Source organism: Phyllostomus hastatus, unplaced genomic scaffold (genome assembly GCF_019186645.2).
Source record: "Phyllostomus hastatus isolate PE091 unplaced genomic scaffold, TTU_PhHast_1.1 phas_contig_147, whole genome shotgun sequence".
Taxonomy (NCBI): domain Eukaryota; kingdom Metazoa; phylum Chordata; class Mammalia; order Chiroptera; family Phyllostomidae; genus Phyllostomus; species Phyllostomus hastatus.
In genome coordinates this window covers 7646886-7674861 of record NW_025333603.1, presented here as the reverse complement: position 1 = coordinate 7674861, position 27976 = coordinate 7646886, and the positions used below count along the sequence as shown (strand labels likewise).

At 36.7% G+C, this 27976-nt stretch overlaps 1 protein-coding gene across 1 annotated transcript in view; it reads right to left on the bottom strand.

Annotated features, from left to right (window-relative positions):
* The window catches only part of FAF1 (Fas associated factor 1), a 412428-nt gene that overhangs the window by 108691 nt on the left and 275761 nt on the right, over positions 1-27976 (bottom strand). The window contains exon 13 of the mRNA XM_045857312.1: positions 13547-13701. Within this exon, the coding sequence (XP_045713268.1) occupies positions 13547-13701 (155 nt within the window). The remainder of the gene's footprint in view (positions 1-13546; positions 13702-27976) is intronic.

Below are 27976 nucleotides of genomic sequence, written 5' to 3'. Positions count from 1 at the left end.
TAAACTTTAAACATACTGTTAATCACACCCGTCTTTTTTTTTTTTTCATCAGTCTTTTGTCCAAGTATATCTTTTCCTTTTGGCAGTAATCACTGCCCAGGTGGATACAATTTTTTAGCCTTCTACACAACAGTAATGAACCAGCATTTTAAATGGATGAATAATATAACTATATACTTAGAGCAAGATTTTTCTTTTTAGTGTTTTTAATAAATAAAGAATGCTCAGATAAATATCCTGAATTATAACCTGAGGAAAAAAGTCTGTGAAGTGGAATTACAGGGTAAAAATTAGAGTCATTTAATTACTATCGATACATATTATCAATTGTTTTCTAGAAGGATGGCATAATGCCTCTCCACGCAAATGCAAATAATGTATGCACCTTAGAGAACACAGCCAAACTAAAGGCAAGTTTAAGAAAACACAGAATGAGACTTTGGGTAGATTTAATCTTAAAAGCATCTCTCAACTGTCTGAGGCTCGGACTTTCCAGTAACAGCAAACTGTGAAATTGTCTCAATAGAGTAGTGGACAGAGTTTTAAAAAACCAAGTAACTTCTTAGTTTACCTCCTTATTGTCATCTATAAAGCACTCAAGTGGAAAGACTTTGAGGCACTGACAGTTTAATGACAGGGGTATAGCTAATTTATAGGGACTAGTTTATACTAATTTTGTGGAAGAACAATAATAAATAGATAATTGGCTGTCTTTTTCTCACCACTAGTAAGAATATAAATATTTATTTTAAATACTTAAAATATAAATCTTAGTTGGGATGGATAAGAGAAAACATCTAATCTAATCTCTTATCAAGTGCAGAAATTCCTTCTTTAGAAATGTAAAGAGAAGATTCATTTTCTAGAGGCTGTATAAGAGAGCACTTTTATGTTCAATGTCAGATAACATTTCTTCTGTGCTCTTTCACCAAATGATCAGTATTTTTGGGGGCCCACTAAATATATGACAAGATATGGTTTTTGTTCTTAATACACTAAGGATATTTTGGGTTTGATAAATCAAGGACCCCCCAAAAGGAACATATATGGTATATAACTGGGGCCTAGGTTTAGTGTTTCAGACTAAGTGCTGGAGGGAATCAGAGGAGAAAATGGGTACTTAGAAGTCAGCGAGAACTGTGTGTTCTGAGATAGAGCTATTATCAGGAGGAATCATCTCTGCATTCCTAGCACCTAGTGACTAACATATTTGTTGCATGAATGGGCCAACTCATGCTTCAGTAACCTTTATCTCCACTGTGACAATGTTAACCATACAACTTTTCCTTCCCTCTTCCAACTGCTGCTGAAGTAAGTTTAATTAAGACAGTTGGCATGAATTATCACGATCTCCCAGGCCTTTTACTGTGCTTCCACCTCCATAGGTCATTTGGACCTGCAAATTAAGCACGTAATAGTTCACAAGTTCATGACTCTAAGCCTCCTTCTTAGCTTTTAGCATACTGCAGTTTTTACATAATTTCATCCTGTCATTACTGATTGACTGAACATGTGATTTAAAAGGGTTTTAAAATATCCAAATAGTAACATAATAAAGAAAGTAGGAAATATTGCAAGGAACATAATACTGTCAGGAAGAACAAAGACTTTGGAGTCAAACAAACCTGATTTTTCAACTGCTAGTTGTTCCTTTGGATAATTTAATTTTTCTGAGCTTTTTCATCTATAAAATGAAGATAATGATATCTAGTTTTAGAATTAGACTGTAGGTTAATAAATATTACTTCTTTTCCTTCTCTTTTATGTGCTTTAGAGTCAAAATTGGTTTTCCTTTCTCAACCCCTGCCCCCAAATTAAGGATGTGGCAAAATGGTTCCTAAAATAAGTTATAATACCAATCTCAAGCTCAATATCCCTAAACAAGGAGTTATACTTAGCACCATGCTTGGCACTGTATTATATTATTATATAATTTTTATATTTATATATCAGCATCATCATAAGATAAGATCATGCCCTACTCTAGGACAGAGATTTGAAGTAAAGATATATATATATATATTTTCATGTTGCTATGTTCTCTGATTTTTTTCCAGCTGCAAAATTTGGAGACAATGTGATTTGAATATTATATAAAAAATGTTCAGCATCATTTATTTCAGAGCTGGTCAGTTTCTCAAGAGAACCTTGACATTTCTTTATGTATTTGAAAAATAATTATCATCCTAATGAGAAAAAATATGGGAGGCCATTAGTAAAAATCTTATACACAGGAGGAAAATCTTTAAAAGATACATGACCAACAGCACAGAACATTTGCACTTTTAGACACTCATCAAAGCTTTCAAGCAAGAATTAATTACAACCCAGCACTTGACAAAGGCTCACTCAAGACTACCCAGTGTTTGACAGAGTTAAACGAATAGGTTGACTATGTAAGCTTTTCCTTTGAGCTCTATACCTGTTATGAGTTAGATCTTCAAAAAGGAACACTTAAGGACCATATTACCTAAGCTCTCTAAAGAATTACCATTACTGAAAAAAGACTTAATACAAAGCCCTCTGCTTTTTACAGGGGATTGATATAAGAAACAGCTGTTTAAAATGATCTGTTTTATGCAAGATAACAGTAGAAAATAACTGTCTATTATATTATCTAATGACTCTCAAACAGAAAAACATATAATTCTTCCTTGAATTCAGTTACAGGAAATTTAAAAATTTTTATTATTTTTAATTTTTCAATTACAGTTGACATATAATGATATAGCAGTTTCAGGTATACAATACAGTGATTAAACATTTATATAACTTATAAAGTGATCTCACTGATAAGTCTAGTGTCAAGAAATCTTGAGATTAGGCTTCCTTTAATCAGACAATGAGTATCGTAAATGATAAACTATAATCTCTAGGCTATAGTACCTGGCAAATAATAGAAACTTAATAAATATATATTAGATGAGTAAACGAATGAATGAGGATATGCCTATGACATTTCCTTTTTTTTCTCCTTTAGCTCCAAGAATTATGGAGTTGTTTTCAGTGTTTATGTGCAAAATTTGAGTCAACCCAAGTATTTAGAAATACTCATTATCTGACACTTTTAATTGGCTTTATCTGCTTTTATTTTTATTTTCCTGTTTTACACCGTATTTATTAATGTGTAGTTATTATGCCCATTTATAAAGTAGGAAAATAACGAATCCTAAGTGGAAAAACAGACAAAAATACCTAGGAGAGAAAATAAGGGGAGCACTATGGTACAGTAAATACTTAACGGATACTTTGCTGGATAAAGGATAGGTAGTAGAACAAAGGGACTGCAATAGGTAGAATGAATAATAGAAATTAGTATTATCTGAGGAATCTGCATCCTCAAAGACAAGTTAATACCTTGATTTTCAAAAAGTAAAGACAAGTGAACTTGATCTCAGTCCCCTAAGAAGTCTAGAAAAGTCACTTCTAGGCTGAGAACTCCAGAGCATTTCACAAGCTTCAACTATCTAGAAATCAGTAAGGCATATGACAAGGTATCCAAAAGTCTTCTCCTTCAGGCCCTGGCTGGTGGGGTTCAGTGGTTGAGTGCCGGCCTGCGAATCAAAGTGTTGCGGGTTCGATTCCCAGTCAGGACACACTCCTGGGTTGTGGGACAGGTCCCCAGCAGGGGGCATGAGAGAGGCAACCACACACTGATGTTTCTCTCCCTCTTTTTCTTTCCCCCTTTCCCTCTCTAAAAAATAAAATAAATAAACAATCTTTAAAAACAAAGTTTCTTTCACGATAAGATTCAGAAATGTAGGCTAACTTAATTTAATTTTATTTTTTTATTCCCACCTGAGGGCACTTTTCCATTGCTTTTAGAGAGACAGGGAGAGAGGGAGTGGGAGAGGGAGAAGGAAGGAGGGAGGGAGGGGGAGGCAAGGAGAGAGAAAGAGTGATAACATCGATAGGTTACCCTCTTGTACATGCCCGGGCCAGGGATCAAACCCACAACCTGGGCATGTGCCTTAGCTGGGAATGGAAATCAAATCCGCAATCCTTTGGTGCACAGGAAGATGTTCTACCCAACTAAGACACATAGACCAGGGTATGTAGGCTAAGTTAGATAAATTCTTTGTCACCAGGAAATTGAACCTGTAGAGTGCTACCAAACTGACAGTGACCTCAAATAATTTATCACTTGGCTTTGTCCTATAAACATTTTCATAAATGTCTGAGACAAATAAATAAAAAATATACATAGTGCCAGACTTTTGAAAAATCAATGATCCCATTCAATTCTAGCAACAACTCTGAGGAATGAGGTTTTTATAATCATTTTCCAAGACAGAAACTGCAGCTTAAGAGGGTTTCAGCAACTTGCCCAATGTCACTATGGAAGTCTAATAGTATTGCCAGAATTCCAATCCTAGTCTGACTAAATCCAAAACTCAGTCACATTCTTAACCATTATGCTGTCATGCATTCTTGTAACATCCAATGAATAATTATTGAGATTGTAGTAAGAAATAAAAATTAAAAAGACTGATGTAATTCTTGCCCTTATGAAGCTTATATCCCAGTGGAAGAATCAGAAAAAAAAATTGTTTTTGAATAAGCAAAAGTAATAGCTTAATAAGAAAAGTTCTAGGAGAGTACTATGAAAGAGAATAATGGTGGAGGGGACTTCTCTAGAAAGGTTTATCAGGCTTTTATGAAGGGGAGACATTTCAATGGAGACTTGAAGAACAGAATATTAAGGTCATTTTTGGCTGATGACTTGTGTTTTCTCAGTGAGGGCAGCTGGGAAAGGGAATGGAATGGAACATGAAATGTTTCGTTTGTGAATGAGGAATAGTATGGAATAAGACTTCTCACCCAGGGAAAGAGAATTAGCTAGAAAATCACACATAGGTTTGCTCAGCATTATTGTGTATTTGTTTAAAGTTTGTGTTTTTAAAAAAAAATCAGTGTGATTTTTCTCCAGCAAGTTCAACTGCAATTACACAGGCATAACGAAGGTAAATAATTAGGTTTAATTTTTAACATTTGGTGAATCCCATGTTTATTGTTTCCCTGAGCAAAAAGTCCATGCCTTATACTTTTCTTATATCCCCTTATAGGGCTTTGCAGCACAGTTATTCAGTATATTTTTTGTTGTTGTTGAATAATCCAGCATGGCAAGGTCAAGGGAAATGAAGCATTAGGTAGCAGAAAAGCATAGGTAGATTTGGGATTTACATCTGGTACAGCCATTTGCTTGACCTTAGGTAAGTTACAGAATGTCTCTGAGCCAAAGATAGTTTCTTTATATGTGAAACTGGACCTTTGTGATTTACCTTTCAGAATTGTGGTTAAATGAGGTAACATATAGAGTGAGGATTGAATGAGCTCACATATACAGTGTCTGACACACTGTAGGTGCTTAATTAATGGTTCAGTTGTTATATGTGTTTTGTTTTTTTAAAAAGCAGCAGTGATAGTCTTGCTCTTGGCTACTGATACTCTCATAGAAACTCCTGTCACAAATGACATGAGCTTGGAGGACAGTGCTAAGGGTAAAGAAGCTGCCTTTATTGGTGAGAGAGGCAGAAAATGATTCCTTAGCTAAGGAATGAACCTCACTAAGTTCACTCTGACTAGAGCATCACAAACTGGTCAAGACAGAAACCAATGAAGTAACAAGAGAGATCTAGTGCATGAGAAAAATAAGGTTTGATAAAAACTTACAATGCTGTTCTTCTGAACTATCTTGTCAACAGTATCACCTTTGTACTGTTCTTTTCTAGCAAAGGTTTTCACATAGACTAAGGAAACATCGACTACTGTATCTGAGTTACATGTATATTTCCTGAATAGCATTAATTACATTAATGTTGAGGAAAAAACATATTTTCACAGAAATGATTGATTCTGACACAATGCATATACCATCGGGGCAGTTATAATCACAGCACTAGGTAGTGTGGGAAGTATTCAAATCAGAGTAAAAAAATGGCTTATAAACTGCTAATTTAAAATTACTTCAAAGAACATTTTTAAAAGGATAATCTATTTTAAAAAGAGTAAAGAATGTATTATAAACAGTTTAGCCATCATCTGTACACAGACTGGCTTGCTCTCAATCATAAGAGGCCATCACCTCTTATCATTCCCCTCCTTCCCTTCCTCTCAGTACTATTAGGAAACTATTCACAAGTGCACCCTTGGACAATGCTTAGCAGTAATTATGACTTGCTGACAAAGAGATATGAACAATTACTGAGCCCACTTGAAACCCTACACTAATAAAGTCATTAGATGCTGCCCTTGCCATGATCCTTCTAAAAGCTTCTGAAGTTACAAGAACACACGGCATTGTTTGCAGGGACAATTGCTGCTGGCAGAACGCAAACCTTGAGTTAAACCATGCTGCAAATTGATCTTGACATTCTGTTAAGACTGCCACTAAAAATCAAAAGCAGAGGAGAAAAGGAGAAAATGAGTGGGTAGGATGTAATCATGGAACAGGAGGGGTTCCTCCTCACCTTCTCTCCTCCCTCTTCACAAAACAAACCAGGGAGAAAATGTTAACCTCTCCTGGTGTTTTGGAACCTTTATTTTAAAGCATTAATTAAGCCCTTGACCTGGGATGTTTAGGATGACAATACATTTCCTTTAAAAGTACTAGAAGGAAAACATAGCACAAAGGAATAAAGAAGTTTGGGGAAAATCATATGGAAGTCTGGCATGGAAGGCTCTCTGGAAGTCTTAGTTCCCCAACCACAACATGCCCATCTGCTTTCTTAGCGACTGCTGCAGATTCCGTATCTGTTCCTAGGGTAGCAGCTGTAAATTAACCCTCCTTGTGTCTCCCATGCAGACCCCGCGCCTGGGTGACATTTGCTGGATCAAATGGGAGCTTGGGGTTAGAGTAACATGGTCAGCTAGGCTTCAGCCAGGCATGAACTACTAACTAGTTTGGAATTAAGGGTAAACCACTGTGAATATGGCTAATTACTGACATGGAACAGGCAGATGAAGACAGCTACTAATAATAAAAACTCTAAGTCAATTAACTCTTGTCAAAGATTAAGTAATGCAGAAAACTACCACTGAATGTTAAGGCTAACAAGTACCTGTCAGCACAGTAGCAGAAGTTTACAGTTACCTGAAATATTGCACCCAAGGGCATTAAGTTCAAGAGCTAATATTGACAGGCACTAGAATTGTCTGTGAACACTGGTATTGTATACGCAAAACTCAATACAATGCTATGTATGTTACATGCAAGCTGTGTAAATCAGGCGTTGTCAGCAATTCCTTGTGAAGTTTGCAGCTACTGTGCACACTGCTTAGAAGTGGTGTGCAACGACTGATTTAACACTTTGTAGCATGTACACTGATGTGCGAAACATTCTCACCTCAGGAATGTATTCACATGTAAGCAACTCATTCTTCAGCACCCATAGCCGGCTAATTACCCAGTTGACATTATGCTAGTCATTTCAATGTTTAAGTTTTTTAGAACTAGATAATCTAAACAAGTATCTATATTGGATGGACTAATGGAGACATTTGCCTTGTGAGCACTTCTGGTGAGATCAAGGGATATCTATTAACTTACTGATTACAAGCGGTACTGGGGGTTTACTGTGCTACTATGTTACGTGACTTCCTTGATGAAGTAATTTCAGCGAAGAACCTACAGCTTAACACTGAGGGCACTCATGTGCTAGTGGGGGTCTAACAGAAGAAAGCAAATAAATGCTTTTTATTGTGCAGGTGTTTTATATAGTGCTATCTATATTTAATTCTGATGGTGCCCACATGGAACCTGCCTGGCTGCTGGGCATATCTCGCCATATAGCCAGCCCAGCACTCTGGTCCTATGAACATGTTTACTTAATCAGTGCCAGTACCACAGGAGAAGGCTCAGAGTACCATCACAGAATGACTTGATGTGAGAGGTCAGTTGTTTCAGGGGTCTCATAGAGACTTGATGAGTCTGGGCAAGAAACTCTGGAACCAATGGATGAACTCATCTAGGGGGGACTCAAGTCACTTTTCCAGATGGCCTGTGGGTACCCAACACAGGAGCAGAGGCCAAAATATTCTTGGGTGCTACAAGGCCAGTGGAAGTCATGGTACCCAGTGTAGACATTTTTAATTCATTCTACAAGGAGAGTGAGTTTTTGCTTAATTAGTCCTATTAATGACTATGGGGGAAATCATACAATTAGAAGGATACAGCAGCATTTCCCATACTCTTTGCACTAGCCAATATGCCTATGAGAGATTATTTGTTTATCAATACAATACCTACTTTTAAAAAAGCACTGTGTAACACATTGAGATTATAGACATAGCTCTCTTGGGGAACTGGCAATCTAGCAGGGAGATAGAGGACAACCATACAGTGTAATGAGAACCATCAATACAGTTAGTATAGGGATACTATGGGAGCATGCAGAATATGCATTCTAACTCAGAATGAGGCAAGAGAAGAGTGGAGAGAGGCAATGTTTCCTAGAGGTGATATCTGTCCTGAATTTTAAGAAATTATTCTTTCATAGCCCAAGAACTCATGTACTGTAAATATATTGTGATAAAAATATTTTTTGTATTAGTTAAATCTATGATGGTTTTCTACATGACATAACCCAAGAGTATCTGATCTCTGCTCCATTGTTTGCCTGTAAGCATATACCAAAATTGGGTGGAATTATTAACCACACAACTTCTTGAGATCTCTCCACCCTGATTGGTTGACCCTAATCCTCAATCTGGTTCAAACCATTTAGGAATATAATAGCTGGCCAGATCTTTCTATCTTTTTTCTCTTGTCCATAGTTCTGTAAACCACTGGCCCTTCATTTCAGGTACCTAATGATGAGGTTAAAAATACCAATATCCTTTTGTAAGAATAACAAATATCTGCAACCCAATAAACTTGAAATGCTGTTAAAATAAAAATCTTTGAATAGAAAAAGTAAACTCCTAATTTCATCTTTTTGTGTCCTCTCTTTTAGGTCCTTTCCTGGCCCCTAGGTAGGGTAACTCACTATGAAGTTTCTTTATACTCTCAAAACACCTTGTACATACTTCATATTACTTATTAGCTCCCTGTCTCGCCTACTAGAATGCAAGTGTTTTGAGCATTAGCACTGTATCTTTTTCAACTTTTTGTCATCACTGCATAGCACTGCATCCCTGCATCACTGCATCCCTGGTTCATATTAAATATTCACTAAATGTTTATTCAATGAATAAATATGAAATAAATACAAGGTCTGTCCAGAAAAAGCCCAGCCATTGTTAATATGAGAACGGCTTGTGCGACATTGATGGAACCTGGCAGCCAAGGAGAGTGGACTAGAATGCATGTGCCTGAACAATAACAACTTCACTATACTAGTCAGTGGGGGCTGTAGATACCACTGACTGAGCATGTGTACAGTGTGGCTGTAGCATTCAAAATGACTATAGTGAGCAGAGCAATGAATCTGCATCAAATTTTGTGTTAAGCTTGAACATTCCTCCACAGAAACCATTTGGATGATTCAGAAGGCTTCAGCCATGGGCAACTGGTGATTTGCAGCTTCATCATGACAACGCACCTGCTCATGCATTACGTCTCGTGTGGAGTTTTTTGCAAAACTTCAAATCATCCAGGTGACTCAGCCCCACTACAGCCCAGATTTGGTGCCCTGTGACTTCTGGCTTTTCCCAAAACTAAAATCACCTTTGAAAGGGAAGAGATTTCAGACCATGGATGAGATTCAGGAAAATACGACAGGGCAGCTGACAGCAACTAGGAGAACTGTGTAAGTTCCTAAGGTACATACATTGAAGGGGACTAAGGTGTCATTGTCCTGTGTACAATGTTTCTTGTATATTCTTCAATAAATGTCTCTATTTTTCATATTACATGGCTGGATACGTTCTGAACAGACCTTTTTTAAGATATATTTTAGCCACTTCCAGAAGTGATTTGTAGGATCACCTTATTTATTATCATATTAGTTATCTGTTTTTAGCTCTTTCATCTCTTTCATTTATAGGAATATTTCACTGTTTCTATCAGTATAATAGTTGAAATGGATATTCAGAAAATTATATTCTCTAGCGCCTCTTAAGACTAACAAGGACTTTCTGCTCACTGCTTTTAGAAACAATGGGCCTGAAATCCAACTAGACATGGCAGCCAACAAGACTGTTCAGAGTTTTCCAAGAAAGAAACGTCCATTTTGATACACAATACTTAAATTATAAACAGTGTTCTTAGGTAGACTTGGACCCAACAAATTCATTTGCCAAATGCTAATTAAGTTTCTTTCTCCTAAAATTTTGCACAGTTCCTTATTTAATGAGACAAATAAAATGAGTAAGCCCCTCTTGAAGATCACGATTTAGTGAGCCCGTGCACTGCAACAATCATTACACAATCATTACAGTTAACATATAATGTCATAGTTCACATTTGGAATATTCCAAGATCAACTCAGAAATTATTCTAATCCACTTCATACAGATACAGACTGTTTAACTTAAGTATTTCACTTAGAAAAGAAGTTATTAGAATCATTTTAGAGGTTGGGGAACCCATAATCATCAAATTCACAGGGGTATATAACAGTGATATTCTATAGAAATCTGTTTCTTTTTTACTCTAGTTTATTAGTGAAATGAGGAAATTTAATATAACAGCAATTGACACTCTAGTAACCCTATCAGAGCATTCACTTAATTCAATATCCTTCACTTATATTCTACATACATGAGAGAGTCACAGTAACTTCTGGAGAACTAATGCCTCTGCAGCTTAATCAGAGTATTGCTTAAGCAAAAGTAAATTTGTTTGGCAAGGCCCTCTCCATTTTGGGCATCAATTTCCCCTGGCTATTGTATCAGGGGTGGTCCCAGAAAACCATTAGGAAAGCCTCCAGACTAAACAGCTTACAGGTTCAGCATTCTCTAAATTTGTATGATTAGCCTCAACCAGAATAGCCACATACAAGACCAGATAAGCTACCCACCAGGAATTTATTTCCACACTTTTACTTGTCATAAACAAACAAAAAATAAACCCACAGCAAACAATCTTATTTGTGATGGTGAGCAATCTCTTCTATAGTTCCACATATTAATCTGTCCCATTTTAACTTTGGTAATAGGCAAATGATAGCATAACAACTTTTGATATATAGAACACTGATCAATAAATATTAGCACAACAGTCTTCTACTGAATTAAAAATTTGAGGTTTTGTTACTCAGTGCTAATAGCATCAAATGGTGTCATCAGTTTTCATCACAAACACCTTTGGGTAAATGTGGTGATAAAAAGCCAAGAAAGACCACAGAGATGTAACTCAATTAGACAATTTCATTTAGATGAATCTATGATAGGTGGTAAGAAACTCGTGGTTAAAAAGTAAACCCTTTCTTGGGGCTCTGCATCAGCCTGGTTAATGAATTTTCTTACAGTTTTATATGCCTAAAGGAAATTCACTTTTACTCTCTTTTAGGAATATGCCATTCCAATGAATTTTCATCTTAAGGTTTGTAACATGTGTGTTTTCCCATTTGCCTTAACAGTAATAATGAGAAGCTGCACATGGAAAGGAGCTACATAATTTTGTTACTTTGTAGAGAGAAATGTAATAACTTACTAGTTTTTACTTTGTAATATGGACAGAACTTGATTTTGAATAAGGATGCCCAGTATATTAAGGATGCCCAGAAATAGTTATATTGTTCTGTTTATTAAATTGAATTCCTTGATATTTCTATTTTCAGTCTTTAATATCATTTCTTTTTATTCTCATGACAGTAACTTAATAACGGGATGCCACATTTTTTAAAACGTAGATCGAAATAGCCTATCATACTTCACAGTCAGTCCTGCAATTCATTGAGAAATAAGCACTACAGCCTTAAACAAGGCCTTTATTTTGTGTTTTAAAAAAGTGTCATAAGGAGTTAATAGGACACAGCTGTACTGGCTCTTTCTAATAAGCAGCTTCTGTCGCTTTGGTCACCACAGGTGTCTCTGTAACCTGCAAACTCTTATTACTAGTGTATCAAAGTTGTGCTACTTAACAGACTTCTTTAGTAAAACATAACAAAGCAATTACATGGCTGTTGATTGCCAGTCATAAAAAAAAAACCCTCAAACACTGTTTTTCAAAAGAAACTACACTGCAATTTTTTGTCATTGTAAAATAAAAGGAACTAAGGAATTAAATGGAGGATAGAACAAAATAACAGCAGGTAGCCTGCTGAACTTAGCCACTACAGATGGTTTAGAAATAGTGTTTCCTTCTCCATCAAGTTGTGGATAAAAGGAAAGGAGGAGATTCCTTACTGCCAGTGAATGTGAAAGATTTAGCCAAGTCTCCAGTCTATGTATTTTGCCTCATGAAAGACCTTAGATACTGCATTTTTATCTGTTTTTGGCACTGCTTTTCATCACCTTTAACTGAGTGTGAGTAATAGCCTGATTTAATTTAAACAAATACAGGTGCTAAAGGTTGTTTATGTATAACAGGAGACATTTCCAAGGCAGAACGAAGTCATCCTATGAAATTTCCTAAGCATTTGCTTAAAGAAATGAAGTGTTAGATGAAGGAATTGCTTCAACATTCTTTTGCTTCACAATTTAAGGAAAGAATCGTCTTTCTTTGCATATTTAGTTTACATAAAACAAAGTCTGAATGGTGAGCAAAACTTCAGTGTGCCATAAAATAAAAAGACAAGTCAGATGATTCCATTTCTAACTGTCTTATAATTGTTTAAATTAGGTAACTATAGCAGACTTGTCTTAAAATGAATTAATTTAATCTCCTTGTTCATGAACCAGCAGACTATGGTTATGATTGTGTTAACATACCCTAAGTAGTATCACGGGATGTTATGGGAACGTGTGTAATTAAATATGATGAAATATATTTCAGATAGGAAATGCAAATAGGCAAAATACGAAGAATTATTCACCACTTACAGATATTATGATTAACAAACTAAGTAAATTTACCCTGACAGCTAGAAAAGGGTTTTTTTTCTATTGAGAATATGGATGTATGCAAAAGAATGTGTGCAATAAAGCGATTACATCAATTAGCATATGCTAGAGTTACGCTATTACCAACTCCACTGCCCTGGTCCAGAATGTCCTGCCTTCTTCACTGGAATTACTAAAAAAATAAACTTACTAGTAGGATTATATGTTAGACTGGCCTTGCCTTTTCTAAACATTATTTAAAAACAGACTTTTCTCTAAATGTTTAATAACATATTACAACACTAGGACATATAGTACAAAGAAATGTACTATGTCTCTTTTACTGCACAAAGATGAGAACAATGTATTTTGGTTTTGGTTTTCTATTTATTCTTGAATTTAAGAAATCTTTGCAAGTTAAGGAATTCACAGATATGTTAGTGTGAACTAACTGCATATGTTAGCTACAACAAATAGCTTATGTCTAATTAAATATAATGGTAGAGAATTTAATGCCGAGGATGAAAATGCTTATGATGATAAAAAATCAAGTACAGTGATGACTTAAAAAAAAAAAAAGGCAAGAAGAAGCCCAACCGTAACTTGTAAAGAATATTACCTTGCTCTATTGGCATCCTTTGTCAGATCCCAAGCCCAGGTTATAAAATTTTGGCTCAGATATGAGACAACAGATTCAGCACATAACATTTGTGAGCAGAACACGTTGGTTAATACACTTTCATCATGGTGGAGGTAGATAGCAAGAAGCTTTCTCTGAAAAAAGAAAAAAAAACTGATGAGTTAAAATATCCACTAATGTAAGATTTCTTGAATCTTGAAGGGCATAAGCAATCAATATTAGCAGCAAAGACAAAATTGAATTCTATTCCCTAAAAGAGTACCCAACACTGGGAGTTCCTAAAGCATTTAGTAATATGGATAAATTTTCTTCCTTATACTTTAAAGAGGCTAGGACAGTTATGTTCCATTTTACAGACTTGTCACAGAGTCCTGTTAACATGTGCAAGCCTATCTCAAGCAGAAATTGCAAAAGAATTATGTTTTCTTAAAATAAAATGGGTTTACCACTCTCCATATTTAAACATACTTTATAAGTAAAGGAAAAATTCATTTTGAACTATTAACTCTGTCTTACATATTTTCAATGTTTTTAATCTGAACACAGAATAGTTTCTTCTACTTGAAAGGAAAAAACCTGAAATGAAGTTCTGTTTTATTCCTATAGGTAATTTCAAAGCCCTTAATGTGTTCCCATTTTGAAGTCCTTATTTAAGACCATGTAACATCTAATTGCCCCTTGAAAGGGTAGAAAAATGTTCACTTCACATGAATTCTTTCTAGTTTATATTTCAGAAAATGTCCTATTAGTTTTCTCATATGGAAAATTACTCTTTTCCTTTTGCCTGATAAAACTTGCTTTCAAGAAATGACATTTGTTTTTTTAAAAGAAGTGTCTTATCATAGGTGGACATTCAATAAAATAACTGAAACTAAAAACTAAACCAAACAACATAAATTGCAACAATCAATCAGCTTTAAAAACAACAACAATTAAAGAGCCTAAATTGTTGTTAACTAGTTCCTGATGCTACCTTGTAGAAGAGCTGAATTTAAGAACAGTTACTAGGAAATAAAAAGATAAACTTTTATGGTAAAGATAATGTATAAACCAATCTGAAATTCTAGCAAAGAAAAATTTCAAAAAAGCTCAGGGTTTTTCTTTTCATATTGAATAAGGATGTGATGATAATGAAAAAAAAACAACTTTGAGATACTAAACATTTATAGAAAAATATAAGGCGCAAGTTGATGAAAGGTTAGTTAAGTCTGATGAACATATCTGATGGAATTACCTGATAAATAATGCAAATTATAATGAAAAAAGAAATCATTAAACTATTTTCTCCAAAGGTAATCTTTGTACTAGATGAAAGTAGCCACATAGGTAGTTTAGATTCCATAAGCATCTACTATGAAGAGGAGGCAGTTAGTTACACACTCATTACCAACTTTAGTCCCCAGAATAAACCTGTAAAATGCTATTCTTAACTTTATTAGCATATGAGAAAATTTAGGCTTGGAGAGCTGACTTGTCTCAAATTCCACAACTAGTTAAGTAAGCAGTACATGTACTGCTTACTTAGCGTTCTTTCTTTAATAAAAACACTAACACTACAGGCAAGGTTTAAAAGTGCTTATTCAATATGAAGATGCCAGACTGGCCACTGGTTATACATCAGTGCTCCTGGGGCCTCAGAGACAGCACGTAACAGGCATTAGTACAGGATTTCTAAGTATAAGTAGCTCAGCTACTCCAACAGTTTCTGCTTCTATGTTTCAGGTCATTTATTCATTCATTCAACAAGCATTTGTTGAAATACTCTTTTTGTCAGGCCCAGCAGGAAGCAGCGGTGATAAAAATGGTGAGTAAGAAAGACTTAGGGTTCTTCATCTATGTGGAAATCTGCAGGTAACAGTGGCTGGCTTTTTAGGAAGTTTGTAATCAGATACATTACTGGAGAGATACTTATCTGATAAATTCCTACTCATCCTTTAAGGCTCAAAGCAAAAGCCTCTGTGAAACCTTCCCTGATTCCCTTAGGCAGAGTTAAGAGCTTCCTTTTCTGGGCCTCCATCTTCCCATTAGTATTATAATTGTTTACCAATATTCCCTCTAGACAAAGTCTTTCAAGTGCAAGGTTTGGGTCCCATCTCTTTCAGTCTTCTTTGCATCCTTAAGCTAGCATAGATCTCAGTATGTGTGATGAAAGAAACTTGAATGCTGATTTCAACCACAGCAAACCCCCTCGCCCACAGCAAAAAAAAAAGCTTCCAAATGGCAGCAGCAATACCAAATCACTTTTAGTAAACGAATCTAGAAGTCTGCTGCTTTAGGGAAAGGAACGTGAACCTGGCAGCACAAACAAACTCAGAGATCCTCTTCTTAGGAGCTCACTAGCTGAATAGACAGAGGGATGTCAACCTCTAATTCTGCTTGATCGTATCTCAGCAACTACATTTAATGAGACACTGGGAACAAGAGAGCAGTCCACTTGAAATCAGCATGTTTCTAACCAAACAATGGCAATGGTTAAATCTTTAAAATGCCTATTTCTCTAAAGAACACTGAAATGGAACATTTAGACTATGGGAAAGAGATTAGTGATTACATTGCTATCTCACTGATTTAATTTAAATGCTCTTCCAAACCAAACACACATGTGCTGAAGAGGCTACCAAGAAACCCAACATGCAGAGTTCCCTATAAGTGCAGTCGACAGTGTTGACTGAAACTAAACTTGGAAATCCAGGGCACTAATGCACAATATCAAGCAATAAAACAGCATCTCTTTGGCAATATTTAATTTAAAAAAAGAAGAAAGAGGCAGGCGAAGATCAGGCACTGTCTGTTTTGGAGGATCAACCATTCTGCATTTCAAAGCATCGGTCCCTGCAATATCCAGGTTACTGTGCTAGAATCTTCACTATTATATCGCAGTTGTGAGAGGGAGGGCAAAGATGTGTTTACTCAGTGATTAGGCCCTTAGAATAAGCCTCTAGCTCCTAGAGAGACAGCTCACCACTTATTCATTTGGGCCAATTCACAAAGCCTAGGAAGATTAAACATCCATGCTGAGAAGACAAGCGAATGCAGACGGTGAAAAAGAAATAAAAATTCTTTAAAAACTCTGAGATGACTTCATTATTTTTCCACAAGGAAACTTTAGGAAAGTGTTTAGTTAGAGAAAAACCCACATTGACCTCTCTCTAAACCCTTAATCTTTCCTTTGTGGTGGCATTGCTTTGTGGTAAGCTACTGGCTCGCCTCGCTCCTCTTTTCACTGGAAGCTGAGAGAAAAAAGGCTCTGGAGAAACAGTTTTCGTTCCAGGGACACAAACCCCTGACACTGTTAAACATGAGATGCCAGGAAAACACACTTAAAAAAGTCTCACTTTAAGCTCAAAACTGTGAGAAAAGAGATGATAAAAAGAGTACCAGAAGAGGATCTTCAGGCTGGGGGTATTCCCATAGTAGCTTTAAACAAGGGAGATGGAATACTCTTAGAATAATCTTTTCTCTCTAATGTACTATGCTTTCAACAAAATTTCTTTTCTATTATTATGACTGTAATAATAAGCAAAATATAAACACTTTTAATAATATGCAAATGCTACTAAATTCAGGCTACATAAATTTCATTAAATTACAGGCACAGCTAAATGAACCCCCAGACTCAGATTTCTGATAATTTTTATTTAGCTCAATTAAACACAGGCCAAAACAGTGAAAACTAAGTTCAGCATATCAGAAAACTATTTTTGTTAAGAAAGGGCATCTAGTACATAGAAAAAGCACAAGAAAATGTTTTGTTTTCCATTACTATTACCATTTTCCCTTTGGCCCATTAATAATTTAGTTCAATAACATTTACAGAGTATCTATGTGTTAGATATTGAGAATATAAAGATGAATAAAGCAAAATTTCCTGCCCTCAAAGAGCTGGAGGAAGAGCGGTATATGAGGAAGCAAAGATTTCATTCCAGTGCCACATGGTAAGACTGGGGAATTAAAAAACTACTTTATTTGTCCTTTGTAATTGGCAGATAGAGGGTAGTAAGTCTGGTAGATGACAAAGGCAAGCTGCCCAGCTACACTCTACTCAGACTCCCTCTTTATGATCTAAGTTTTGGCAATACAGTGTAAAGGAAAGTCTGCTAGTTTTAAATAAAGAAAGCTCTGTGCTAAACCCAGTTTTGCCATATTGAAATTTCTCCAAGTACCTCAACATGTCCTCTGCAGCTGTTTTATTTATTGTTTTAAATCTAGGCTCTGATTAGGATCATTCCAGTATACTCAATGCCCACTTCCATAATCCTGTTCCTAGATCTATGAATGTTCATAGGTCTAGCCCAGCATGAAATGGTGACTCAAGTCAACAGAGGTAGGGCAACATGAAGCCACACCGTATGGGTTTAAATTTCTGCTTTGCCACCTCCCACCAGCGGTGTGACCTTGGGAAAGACACTTCACTTTTCTGTACGTTGGGTGCCATATAGCTCTGGAGGTCAGAAGTCCAATGCTTTGTTTAGATGGGATTGGTGATATGAGTGCTGTAATAGGGGAGGTCCCGGGGTCTAGGCATGAATACCAGATTGGCTGCTTCTTTACAAAGGTGATACTTGAGCTAAATTTTAAAAGCAGGCCATATTAACTAACTTCTCTGTGATTTGAGCTTAATTTTAAATATAGGTTATCCTGAGAGAGAAAAAAAAAAGAGTGAAAAAGAGAAAAAGCAAAAAAGTTTGGGGAAAGCCCAGTGATGTCAATGGCCTAATGTGTTCAAAGAATTCAAAGTTTAGTAATTTTTGAAGAGAGAAGAACCAGAGTGCAGGTTGATTTGTGGAGACAGTCATGACGTTTTGCCTTTTTTGGCTCCCAAAGCTGAGTTCAGGGACCAACAGGCAGCAACAAATTAGAGAGGTTCCAAAAGGAAACAGTCCAGTCAGCTATTGAAGGTGAGATGCCAGGATGGTGTCTTTTCCCTCTCACTTCCTGAAGCAGATGTTGGGGGAGCACTCTGAAACCATGAGGACACCGATGTATTTGAGTCTCACATTAGAACTTCCAAATGGAAGTTATAGGTTAAGGAAAAACAAACAAAAAGCCTAAAGTACAATCAAATTCTCTTCACAAAATAAACTGACATTGGGTATAAAGCTTTATGACTTTTCATTATTTAGACTGTAATACTTGGGTCATGAAATATCTTTGAGGAAGGATAACATGTGAGTGAAGTTTTTATGAATAAGGAAATCAGAAGCTCAAGTGGTTGGCTCCTATGGCAAACTGCAGAGAGGCAGCCAGCCTCTTTGGGGAGTTTGGAAGAGGGATTATGGAGGCAAGAAAGTGGGCAGTTTCAGGCCGGACCCGAGATCTCATTTCATTGGTTTTCCAGGTGAACACTTAGGAGCAGTAACAAAGACTGGAAAGGCAGCCACATAAAAGAGCAGGCTGGATTTTTCTGAGCCTCTACTCTTCTCTCCTGAGATGACTAACTACCCTTCAGGTAACCACAGGTGTGCTAAACAGGCAGAACAACATGAGTGTGAATGCGAAGTACTCACTTTGAAAGACAGTGGTCAGTAAACATGCCCTCTCCCACTTTTAGGCCACTGAGGGAGAGAAAAAGAACCTGTAGAGGTAGAACCTACCTCTCTCATCCGTTTCCATGTTCGAGGGTATGGGGGAGCCACAACAATGAAGAACTGAAGATAAACTAACAGTAATTTTTCATTAAAAATGTGTTGATAATAATGCATTCTTCTTGTAAATCAGGAATTCCTAAGATTTGTGGGTGCATCTGTTCAGTAACTTTCTAGTACTGTTAGGTATTGTCTGACAGATTTCAAAGCAGAATGTTGTGAATGATAAAAACAAGCTACACTGAGTTTAAACATATAGAATTGTAGTAATTCATAACCACTCATTTAATAGTGTTAGGTAGGATAGTTAGTAAACTAATGCAGGGAGGAGGAGGGAGACATGTCTCACCTGTTGACTCACCGGTCCTGAGACCGGTAGGATAAGATTGCCAGGCATTCCGAACATCACAAGCAAAGATAGCACAAGAGGAAGAAAGTTCTTGAGATTCTGTGCTGGGAAAGGGAGCCTCTGTAGCAAGTTCATTAACTAAAACAAAAGAGCCCTTACTAGGTGAGAAAGAAAGCCTTTGTAGCTGTACATTATTGCCAAGGTTTAGAAGAGGGAGAAGGAGGGGTGCCTAGAAGGTAGCTAAGGCATATAACCCCTGAACTCCAAGAGTCAGTGCGCTCAGATCAGCTGAGTGCCCACTTGTAGCCTTGGCTCAAGTGTATAGAGCAAACTTACTAACAAACTTACTAACAGCTTTATTTCCTCTACATGTGGCACATTCAGACCAGCCAGGTACCTGCTTGCAGCTTTGTGCTCGTACGTGTTTCATAAATAAATTTTCTATTTCACTTCCACTATATGGGTAGTCTCTCACTTGAATTCATCTCTTGTGAGCAAGAACTGAGGAACAAGTTTGGTGGGGACAGGGCAGGGCAGGGCACTGGCTTGGGTCTCTCCCAGGTAACAATAAGAGTGGCAGAATATGCTGATAGTCCCTAAATATTTTCCATTTCCTCCTTAAAGAGAACATCTCTTATTTTTTTAAATTAGATTAATGGCTGACTGAAAAAAAAAAAAACAATACATTTCTCAGCCTCCCTTCTGAACAAGGGTGGCTATGTAACTAAGTTCTGGCCAATATAAGCAGCAGTGTTAGACTGAGCTCTAGCAGTCACGCTGAATTGTGATATAATCTGAGTGGTACCACACAGTGGAGCAACATAACAGAAGGAACCTGAGTTTCTAATTCTGCGATGTGTTGTCATACTAGCCCTGGCCAGACTACCTGTGGACTTCCTAAGGAAGAGAGAGAAATTAACTTCTATTTTGTTTAAGCTATTATTATTTTTTTGTTACAAGCAACCAGACCCAACCCAAACTCTTATAATGCGTTAACTATAAGAAAGCCCTAGTCATACATAAAAAATGATAGTCATTAACCCATAAGATCTGAAGGTATACATTTATGGATTTGTTCTGGGCCCAACAGACTCTTGTAGCCTTCAACAGGCCCTGAATTATACTTTAGGGCATTATAGCTGCCACTGGCCTTAGGCAATGACCTGGTTCATCATTTAGAAAGCTCCAACTTATTACTTGTTAGTGAGAAGAGATGAGGAAACCCTATTCTCAGAAGGCCAATCAGAGACCATGACTGGAAGAAGACAACAGAAGACACGGAATCTGCTACTTGGTGTGCATCTACTTTAGTCTTCATACAAAGATCAGGGAGAGCCTTCACTGCTAACATGTGGGCTGGCACACTGACTATCCACATCCAGAGAGAAGAGCCAATTGGGAACTATAAAGGTGTAACAGCAAAGTGTACATCTACCTGAAATGTCATGTGTGCCATATATACATATTTAAAACCCAATAGGATGGTTGAAGTCATACTAAGTGATTGCTTCAGGTATGTACCTGTCTACCCATACATAATTTTTACAGCACAAAAGAAGACATGCTATACACACTATCATGCATCTCACTTTTTTCACTTAACAATGTATCTTGAACACCATTCCACATCAATATATATGTAGCTTCATTATTTTTAATGCTCTCATAGTATTCCACTGAATAAATAACACTTAAGTTACTTCCAAATTTTTTACTATTATAATAATGCTACAGTAAATGTCCCTGTATTTATACTATTTCTCATATGCTTAAATATATATGCAGAAAAAATATTTGCTATTATAAGTGAAAATGATATATCAGTGTAGTTTTAATCTGTGTCTTGTATCATGGAAGATATGAAATGTCTTTTCATATTTATGAGTTGTTTCACTTCCCTTTCTGTGAAATACCTGCTTACCTATACTAGGTTGCTGTCTTTTTCTTACTGATTTTTGGAGTTCTTCATAAATGTATATGAACAAGAAATTAAGTGGGCAATATCTTTAATAAAGATACTATGTACTATTTAACATAAAAAATACTTTCATTTTCTTAACATACTTATTTATCAAGGACTGTAAATGACAAGGCAAATATAAGAGCAACAGATTTTACTGAAATGCTTTACAGAGGAAAGAAAGGCCAGAACACATTAGTTTTGGCCTATGACAAAAGCAGTACTATGCTTTTCTGTTTCCTTAGGCATTCCAGGGGGTGTGGGAGAAACAGGATACTAGAAGATACACATGTATAAAAAGATACACAAAAATGAACAGGCTGTGATACTTAGGAGCTAAAAAGTTTATAAATTGCATTGTGCTGTTACTGCACTATGATCTTCTAATTGCTGCCTGATACTCCAAAATTTTCATATACAAATATACACAGTTGCTCAGTCTCACTGCCACCAACTTCTCCCTTCTAATCCATTCTACCAAACTGCTACATGTTATTTATTCCTACATAGTCATGTACTGCTTAACAATAGGAATGTGTTCTGAGAAATGTATCAATAAGTGACTTCATCATTGTGAGAACATCAAGAGTGCACTTACTCAAACCTAGATAGTATAGCCTAGTACATACCTGGGGCATATGGAACACCACAGTTGTACAATATATATATTTTGTTATTGACAGGAATGTTGTTATTCTGGCAGACAGCTGTAGTACAGTGTGTGCCAGACAGTGTTACCCTGTCAGTGTTACTCTGACAGTGTTACCCTCTTCTTCAAAAACTTTCAAAAGCTAACCACTGCCTAAAAACAACAAGTCTTTAGCTGGCACTCAGGCATTTCCATGTTGAAACCCCACTGTATTCCTCTACTTTAGCCCTATCTCCTATCGTCCCCTTCCATGTACCATATACTCATGTACCAATTAAACAGGCCTAGTGATCTTAACATGTGTATCTGAATAACTTTTTTAAAATATATTTTATTGATTATGCCATTACAGTTGTCCCATTTTCCCTTCACTCCCTGCACACCCTCTACCACCCACATTCCCCCACCTTTAGTTCATGTCCATGTGTCATAAGTTTCGTTTCTACATTTCCCATACTATTCTTGCCCTCCCCCAGTCTATTTTCTACTTACCATCTATGCTACTTATTCTTTGCACCTTTCCCCCTCTCCCCTCCTCCCACCCTCCTGTTGCTAACTCTCCATGTGATCCCCATTTCTGTGATTCTATTCCTGTTCTAGTTGTTTGCTTAGCTTGTTTTTGTTTTAGGTGTGGTTGTTAATAATTGTGAGTTTGCTGTCATTTCACTGTACATATTTTTTATCTTTTTCTTAGATAAGTCCCTTTAACATTTTACATAATAAGGGCTTGGTGATGATGAACTCCTTTAACTTGACCTGAGATGCACTTTATCTGTCCTTCCATTCTAAATGAAAGCTTTGCTGGATAGAGCAATTTTGGATGTAGGTCCTTGCCTTTCATGACTTGGAATACTTCTTTCCAGCCCCTTCTTGCCTGTAAGGTCTCTTTTGAGAAATCAGCTGACAGTCTGATGGGAACTCCTTTGTAGGTGACTGTCTCCTTATCTCTTGCTGCTTCTAGGATTCTCTCCTTCATTTTAATCTTGGCTAATATAATTATGATGTGCCTTGGTGTGTTCCTCCTTGGGTCCAACTTCTTTGGGACTCTCTGAGCTTCCTGGACTTCCTGGAAGTCTATTTCCTTTGCCAGATTAAGGAAGTTCTCCTTTATTATTTGTTCAAATAAGTTTTCCACTTGTTGCTCTTCCTCTTCCCCTTCTGGTACCCCTATAATTAGGATGTTGGAACATTTAAAGATGTCCTGGAGGTTCCTAAGCCTCTCCTCATTTTTTTGGATTCTTGTTTCTTCGTTCTTTTCTGTTTGGATGTTTCTTTCTTCCTTCTGGCCCACTCCATTGATTTGAGTCCCAGTTTTCTTCCCATCACTATTGGTTCCCTGTGCGTTTTCCTTTATTTCACCTAGCATAGCCTGCATTTTTCATCTAATTTACGACCAAATTCAACCAATTCTGTGAGCATCCTGATCATCAGTGCTTTGAACTGTGCATCTGATAGGATGACTCTCTTCATCGCTTAGTTGTATTTGCTGTGGAGCTTTGATCTGTTCTTCCGTTTGCGTCATTTTTTTTTGTCTTGTTGCACCTGTTACGTAGTGAGGGGCAGAGCCTTAGATGTTGACCAGGGTGGGGCACCCCTGTTGCTGGGCTGTGACACTGTATGTGGGGCAGGGGTCAGAGAGGGAACAATGGTGCTTGTTCTGCTCTCTGTTAGACTTCAGTCCCTTCCACCGCTTCCCCCAAGCAAACTGGGCCCTTTCTGGTGCTGATTCCCGGGTGAGTGAGTTTGTGTACGTTCTAGGACCCTGTGGGTCTCTCCAATGAACTCTCCTGTGAGGCTGGGAGTTTCTCCCACTGCCGCCTCAACCCCCACAGGTGTTTTCAATCAGTGTTTTGAGGCTTTTATTTCCCCGAGCTGGGGCCCTAGGTTGAGAGGTCTGTCTCGCTCCCCAGTTTTGCCTGGTTTATCTGTGCGAATGTGGGACCGCCCAGTCTGCCAGATGGCACCTGTGTGCCCAGGGTCTGCCTGCTGCCGTCTTACGCACCCTGGGTCTGTCAGCTGCTGCCTTGTGCACCTGGGGTCTGCCAGCCACCACTTTTTTTGCCGCAACCCCTCTCTGCCCGGCTGCCTGACTCAGCCCCTCCTACGGGTCTGGATGAATGTGTCTATTTTAACTCTTTGGTTGTCGGACTTCTATAACTTCAATTTTCTGTCAGTTTGGTTGTTATTTTGTTTCTAAATTTGTGTCCTTATTTTGGTTGTGCAAGGAGACACAGTGTGTCTACCTACGCCTCCATTCTTGGTCGGACTAGAACATCTGAATAACTTGATAACCGTTAAGGTAAAGATTCATTATTCCAAAGTAGGTTAATTGACAAGATATTTTTATCTCCATTTGAGAGAAAATAAAATGGAGGCTTATATAACTAGTTTCAAGACCTAGTTTCAAATCTGAATCTGCTTAATTTATTCAATGTCCATCTGCTATAAGCACACACTCTTAGAGAAGTTTCACATGCATTTCAAAGATGTTTTATATATATACTAATTTGTATGTTATGAGGTGTATATTACAGTAATGTTTTGTAATACAAAAATAATACAAAAAATGTGTATCTTATAATACAAAATTTTAAATACAGAAATTGATGCTCAGAGAAGTTCAATAACCTGGTTAACAGCACACAGCTAGTAAATAGGGAGCCTGAATTAAAATATTAGAATTCTAATTAGTATTCTTTCTACCATGCCTCTAATTTTTAAGTAAAAATGTTTATGATTAGATATAAAATAGATTTCTTGAATTACAAGTACAATACCTAGAGATCTAATTTCGCTCTTTATCCTTTTAAAATAGGTAATATGAATAACAAGTAATTTCTAGGGCCCAGGTGAGCCCTCTGGCAGAAATGATACAAATATGGATAAAGTCCATTAATGGAAATCAGCCTCGCATTTGATATTTTAATAAATTTTACCTATACTGCTTTTCAAATATAGATAAAATGGTGCACAAAAGATGGTGAAAGAAATAAAAATAAAAACATTTTACATAGCAGCATAGATTAAAACTAATTTACTAAAATTTTAAGTAGTTAAAAAATAAATTTAATATGGACACTAAGATTTTTACAGTTTTAATGAGTTAAATCTGAAAACTTGGTTGGAGAATTAGAGGCAAATTCCAAACACGGTACTAATGCTGTGCGGTTTGGGGCTCACATCTAATTATCAGACGACTGTCTGACACAGTCACATTGGCGTTAGACACCAACTACTTACTTATATACATGTTTGTAGATTTTTTTTTAAATCACATTTCAAACTAAAAATATTTAATAGTGGTTATTTTCAGATTTGGGATTACGTGGTAACTCATTTTCTACTTTAAACGCAGCTATGTTATTATTTTACTATGAATATTTTATTTGCATAATGAAAATACACTTTAAAAATTGTATCAGCACCTGGGTCTTATTTCACAGATATGTAGGATGCTGTTCCAGCTGTCACATAAAATTACTCTACAAACACTGTCTGCCTTTAAGGAATTTAAATTGAAAAGAAAACAGAAGACAAGATGAACAGACTGGGCATATTTTCCAAGGCACAAATAAGTTCGTTTGCCTAGTTTTTCTGGATGACATAGTGCTGTAAACTTACCAAATACAGTGGTGGCTTCAGATTAGTGTAGAACTTATTTTTCTTAAAAAACATTGATCAGTGATGGTATTTATATTTAACATAAAGAAATGGAAATACTACTACTTCACAACTTTAAGATGGGCTCACATTTTTATTTTTTTAAAGAATTTATTTATTTTTATAAAGAGGGAAGGAAGGGAGAAAGAGAGGGAGAGAAACATCAATGTGTGATTGCCTCTTATGTGCCCCATACTGGGGCCTGGCCTGCCACCCAGGCATGTGCCCTGACTGGGAATTAATCTGGTGACCCTTTGGTTCATAGGCTGGCACTCAATCCACTGAGCCACACCAGCCAGGGCTCATTTTTTTTTCCAAAGTAATAAAACTTGATTACAGGTACTTTTAAAGCAAAGTATTCATTGCAGTACTGTAAATGCTCGTAGATGTTCTCAAAATTCCAATCTGGTTCTGTTCTTAGAGCTAGTTCATAAATTATATGAGAAAAATCAATTTTGTTATTTTACAAAAATCTCTCAAATTTGTTCAAAACTGCTTAACAGCACCTTAGCCACAGTGCTCAGTGCATTTATGGGCAGCATCCCGTTTAATGGTTACCACACCATATAAAGTAGATATCATCATCATCATCTTTCTCCACCACCCCCCCATTAGAAATAGGCTCCTTCCTTGTTTGGGGCCACAGTGTTACTAACTGGGAAATCAAAAACTGAGCACTAGTTTCCTTAATTTGTGTGTAATGTTTGGAAACAGCACTGGTCTGAAGTCCAGAAAGATATAAGGAGATGTAACAGGATTACTGTTATCAAAGCCCAGGCTCCCAATGGGATACTGGAAAAGAAATAATCCTTTAACCCTGACAGTGCAATTTTTATTGCTGTTGATTCTTAGTTACCAAAAATGTCTAATCATTCTCTAGAGTACTTTTTTTGTTGTGAAGAGAATTCAGGGGTAGCAAAAATTAGAGCTGTAAAGGCTTGAAGGAGAAAAAGAACCTTCTTCTTTTAAGAAACTCCCAGGGACTCATGATGTAGCCAGAAGTAAATTTTCTGCAACCTTAATTAAGGAAGCAAACTACTGTTCACTTATCTAAAAATAAAGTATAAGTTTCACTCAACAAATATCTTTAATTCGTGAGGTCATGCTGGGAACTACAACCTCCTTCCAGGACCTGGCCTTTGCTGATCTTCCCAGTCTCATGGCTCGCAATCCAACTCTCTTTTGGTCTTGCATCTTTTGGTCTCTGTCTTAATACTTTTGTGTGTATTTCTCACTTTAATCTTCTCACCTTTACTAAATTTAGACTTTTCCCCTCTGTTATTTGCCTAAGTATTAGTCATCCTATAAGATTCAGGTCAGAGGTACCTCAAGAAATCTCCCTGAACCTCTAAAGTAGATGAAGTACTTCTCCTCTTTGCTTCTAAACCATGTTATGTTACATAGATCTGTTTATATTTTCTTATCTTTCCCCCTAGACTGTGAGCATCTCAAGGACAGGAAACCTCGATACCCCATTTGGAATAGGATAAATATTTATTGCTTTCAACTGAATGAACATCCCTAATAGTGAAGGGAAAGGGAGGAGGGTCATAAAACTTTTCAACCCATTGTCAAACATCAAACTTTGTTGCAATATACTTAAACACAAGAACTTAAAAATACCTGACTGAAGATTGGAGCTCTGCTTGGGACAGTATTGTAAATTCCTCATGAAAAAGGCAGAAAGAACTATGAGCACTCTCGCCAAGAAGTGCTCTCAAATAAAATCAGTTTGAAGCAGTTTTCATTAAGATGGATTGAATGTGGCATTGTGAGAAACACTTTATCAAATGTAGTGTTTTACTTAGTGATTAACTATATACGAGTTGATGAAGCTCCCCAAATCCTTTGTAATCCCACCACTCCAATAAACATTTAATGAGTATATAAGTTCAAAAAGCCTAGCAGAGGATTTAAACCTTCAATCTTGTTTTTATTTACTCTTGGAACTCAATTTCTCACTTCAAGTGAAGAATGCTGGTGCTTGAAGCTCATCTGTTGCCCTGGTAAAATTAATGTGCCTCCCACAGTTTAAAGTAAACATGTGATATTTAAGATGAAAGAAATTTAGTAAGAATGCCACAGTATTGGTCACACTTCCCATAAAATATTTGAACATCAGCAAATTGTTTTCTTAAAAATGATTCATTCAGAAGTTTAAAAAATAATGTTGAAAAAGATTTGTTTTTAACTCTCAAATGTGAAA